This window comes from Cicer arietinum, chromosome 2 (genome assembly GCF_000331145.2).
Source record: "Cicer arietinum cultivar CDC Frontier isolate Library 1 chromosome 2, Cicar.CDCFrontier_v2.0, whole genome shotgun sequence".
Lineage (NCBI taxonomy): Eukaryota > Viridiplantae > Streptophyta > Magnoliopsida > Fabales > Fabaceae > Cicer > Cicer arietinum.
This window is the reverse complement of record NC_021161.2, coordinates 42,190,385-42,194,402: the sequence shown is the minus strand read 5'-3', so window position 1 is coordinate 42,194,402 and position 4,018 is coordinate 42,190,385. Positions and strand designations below refer to the sequence as shown.

Sequence of the window (4,018 nt, the reverse complement as noted above, 5' to 3'; positions counted from 1 at the left end):
TCGTTATTTTTTAGTTAAAAGATCTTAGAGAGACTAAAACCGTTGAATTTTAAAATAAGAGAACCAATTTCGTGAACTGTGAAAATAAAAAAAAACTAAAACTGCAATTAACTCTATTTTTTTACAAGAAAGTTTTACATCCCGGAATAAAAATAGTAATAAGGGTCGGAGATAGTCTATCGATCTCAATTAATTAATATATTTAGATGATTTTATATCATGAAATTATTTTACACGTCATTTAAAAGATATTAAATCGTTTAGTTTTAAAATTTAAAGAATGTACAAAAACTATTAACTTTTAAAATAGAAAAACCAATTACATAAATTAATAAAAATATAGTGACCAAACTAAATTTAAATCTCATTTATAATTAAGAAAGTAGAGAGTATTTATATGGATATGTTTACAGATTACCATGACCGGTAGTTGCCTTGGGAATACGTTGCTCCCCATATTGATATAATGTTAGCATTTAATGCTACCTTGTAGTGGTTGGCTTTTGTTCCTTTCATATTTATGTACAATCAAATTCAACCAAATTAGTAAACATTTTTAGCTACTCATAATAATAATAATGGACAAGGGAAATGGTGTTGAAGCAACAAGATCTTCCATTGAAATGGAAAATTCAGTAGCTGATGAGGAATTGGAAGACAGAGCTTCACTACTACGCATTGTGGAAACTTTCTTGCGTTTGTTCCCTATTGCTTTGTGTGTAACAGCTCTTGTCATTATGCTTAAGAATTCTGAGGAAAATGAGTATGGTTCTCTTGCTTATTCTGATCTTGGTGCTTTCAGGTATCACATTTTTAGTTTTTATGTTTTTATTTTATTTTTTGCTCTTATGAAAATTGAAATTTAACTCCGGTTAATTTGATTTAGTGGTAAAAAAATAAATATTAGATCTGACATATTACGAGTTTGATTCTACTAGTCATTAAAAAAAAATAAATATAAATCTTTTTGTAAGTGTTCAACAAACACTAAAGTTTTTTTGAATGTGACTGAGACACAGTTCCTTCAACTTAAAATTTTTTTCTGAAAAAAATAATTAAATTTTTGTTTGTTTGTTTTGTTCTTAAAAAAATGAGCATAATTTCTCTCCAAGTCAATTCATGTGCCCTATAACATTTTGAGTGATTGTGGAGATCTGGAGCGAGAGAATCGACTGATAGTGAGTTTATAGTTGGTCTAATCCATGATTTATTAGTTAAGATGTTTTATTTAATATTTTGATATATTAGTTGTTATTTTATTTTCTTGTTTTTAGTATTTTCTTAAGTTCTTTGTTGAGATTATGACACATGCCTGACTATAATTTATTTTGAATACATATTAAGTGTATTGTCCTCTTTTAGAAAAATCAATAAATAAATAAATAAATAAAATACTATTTTTATGTTTTTGGATAGTTTTTTTTATTCTTCCTTTTTTAGGTTAGAATTCCTAATTTTTATTAGTCTCTCTATAAAAGAACCTACCATCAACTCAAAAGAACTACTAATTTTAGTGATAATTTTTAATTTAATAATTTGTTTTTAGAATTTGGTTGATTATTGAAATTCAATTAATTGACTTTTTAAATTTTTGTTTCTTCTATGCATTATTTGGTTTGACTAGTGCAAATCCTTATGATTTTGTCTTTAAAAAACATTTCAATATAAACCATTTTTAGCTTAGACTCTTAAATTAAGTAAGATTTTTTAATTAAAATTCTACAAAATATTTCATTTTACACTAAAACTTATTAACTACTTGAGTTTAACTTTTTGATATCTCTCCATTCAATTTATAAATGAAACAAAAGATATATTTTAATTAGCTCAGTCCTGACTCGTTAACTAAATATAATATATCATTATTAAGTTATAATGATGAACCAAAACACTTATTTTTTGTATATGGATTTTGCATGTGGTAGGTATTTGGTGCATGCCAATGGTATTTGTGCAGGATATTCACTATTCTCAGCTGTCATTGTTGCTGTGCCCCGCCCTTCAACCATGCCTAAAGCTTGGGCTTTCTTTTTGCTTGACCAGGTTACTTATCTCACTTCGTTTTACACTTCTTACCAAAATGTCAACTACTTCAATTTAATGTCACATATCATTTTATTTTTAATTACTATAATACTAATAATTGGAAAATACTTACCACTCTATGTGTCTTACAATAAATGATCCATTTTAAGAAATAAATGTTTGAAAATGAATTACTCTTTTCAATTTACATTATAACATTAATTATTATTTTTTTCAATTAAACCTCCTCTAATTAATATTACATACGTCACTTTGAATTCAATATTTTTTTTTTCCATTTCTATTTTTGATATCTTAGGTGCTAACCTACATAATACTGGTTGCTGGAGCTGTATTAGCACAAGTGTTGTACCTTGCTGAGAAGGGAGTCCCCACAGCAGCATGGAATTCAGTTTGTGACTCTTTTGGTTCATTTTGTCACAAAATCAAAGCATCATTAGTTATCACATTTGTTGCTGTTGTTTGCTATGTTTTGCTTTCACTTATTTCCTCTTACAGGCTATTTAGCAAGTATGATGCACCAGCACCACTCAACAAACCCAACAAGGACATTGACAATGTTGCTGCTTTCAATGGTTGACCTTAAAATAGTGTGTTTGTAATGTGTAAATCTTAATCAAATACTTTTATGTGCATGAAGTTGCCTCGAAGCACAAACTTTAAGTGCTTCTGAACCAAATAACTTCAGTAGCATGCTTATGAATGTCTTCTAATTTCCATGTGCAATGAATGTGAATTATACTAGTTTCTTTTTTATTACTGTGAAGAAAAATATCCTTCATGTGCAGCATAATTGATAAATATTACTTAACAGTGATCCATATCCAGAACACCTTGAAACTCTAAACTTATCCTTATTGTAATATACAAAGACTATCAAGATAATCACACACACAAATTTGAGTCTACATTAGTCATATATTTGCAGTCCTTGGTCTTATGTTATTCAATAATTCACCAAAAAGTACAAAATCATGAGCATGAAGAATATTGGCATTGTTTCCAAAGAGTCTTGGTGCCCTCTCTGCACTCACCAAAACACAAAATATAATCACACCCTTGTTGTAGTGAAATAAGACAACTATATTGTAGTGTTAATGTTCCAATCTCAAGTTAAACGACTATTGTTTTTAGGAGATATTATTTGTTTTAAAATTTACGTGAACTCTCACGATTTTGTTCTTAAAAGACATCTCAATAGATAAAGTAGAGCAGATAATTATAAATCACCTTTAGGTTGTCTTCGAAAGTAAAGAAAAATAGAGGAAAGATTGAGTGATGAAATAAGATACACATTCCAATAACTTTTCTATTGTATGGTTCAAGAGGAGTTAAAATCATCTCTATTTCTTACTTTTTCAAATTTTTTTCATTATCAAAGTTTTGAAAATATAAAATATAATATGACATTTAGTGGATTCAAATATTTTTTATACACCCTAAAACACCTCAAAACTCTAGTAATGGAGAGGATAAATGACCACAAAAATGGTATCCCTCCAAAATGGAGAGAAACAAAATGAGCTTATCTTTTCTATTTCATACCATTTTACTATTTTTTATTATAATATATCACATTTTTAAAGGGTATTTAATTTACTTTCTTTCTTTTCATTTTCCCTTATACTACACTTTCTTCATACTTTCTTTACTTTTCACTTTATTTCCTTTAGTTTTCTTCTCTAAATCAAACAAATCATTGGTCTCAATTTTCAAGCAACTTAATTTATCCGGCCTCAAATATATATATATATATAAAAAAATCATATTCAAGGGTCTCAAATATAAGCTAAATTTAGTTAATTCTGCTATATTTAATGCTATAATTTCTAAAATGCCCTTTAATTAATATAATTTTTTATTTTTCAATAACTCTTTTATTCGCATAGAACAAGTTTCAATGAGGGGCAATTTGTTGGAATCTTGACTAGGAATTAGTCTTTGCTTTTAAGGTCTGTTACTATTGTTGCAG

The 4,018-nt window shown here is 27.6% G+C and overlaps 1 protein-coding gene across 1 annotated transcript; it reads left to right on the top strand.

The window, feature by feature from the left end:
• The first annotated feature begins 507 nt into the window (after positions 1-507).
• On the top strand, positions 508-2,802 carry LOC101512265 (CASP-like protein 2A2). Its single transcript, XM_004490715.3, has 3 exons — positions 508-802; positions 1,926-2,043; positions 2,345-2,802. Exons 1-3 carry the CDS (start codon positions 579-581, stop codon positions 2,624-2,626), a joined length of 624 nt encoding a protein of 207 aa, XP_004490772.1. The 5' UTR covers positions 508-578; the 3' UTR covers positions 2,627-2,802.
• The last annotated feature ends 1,216 nt before the right edge of the window (positions 2,803-4,018 follow it).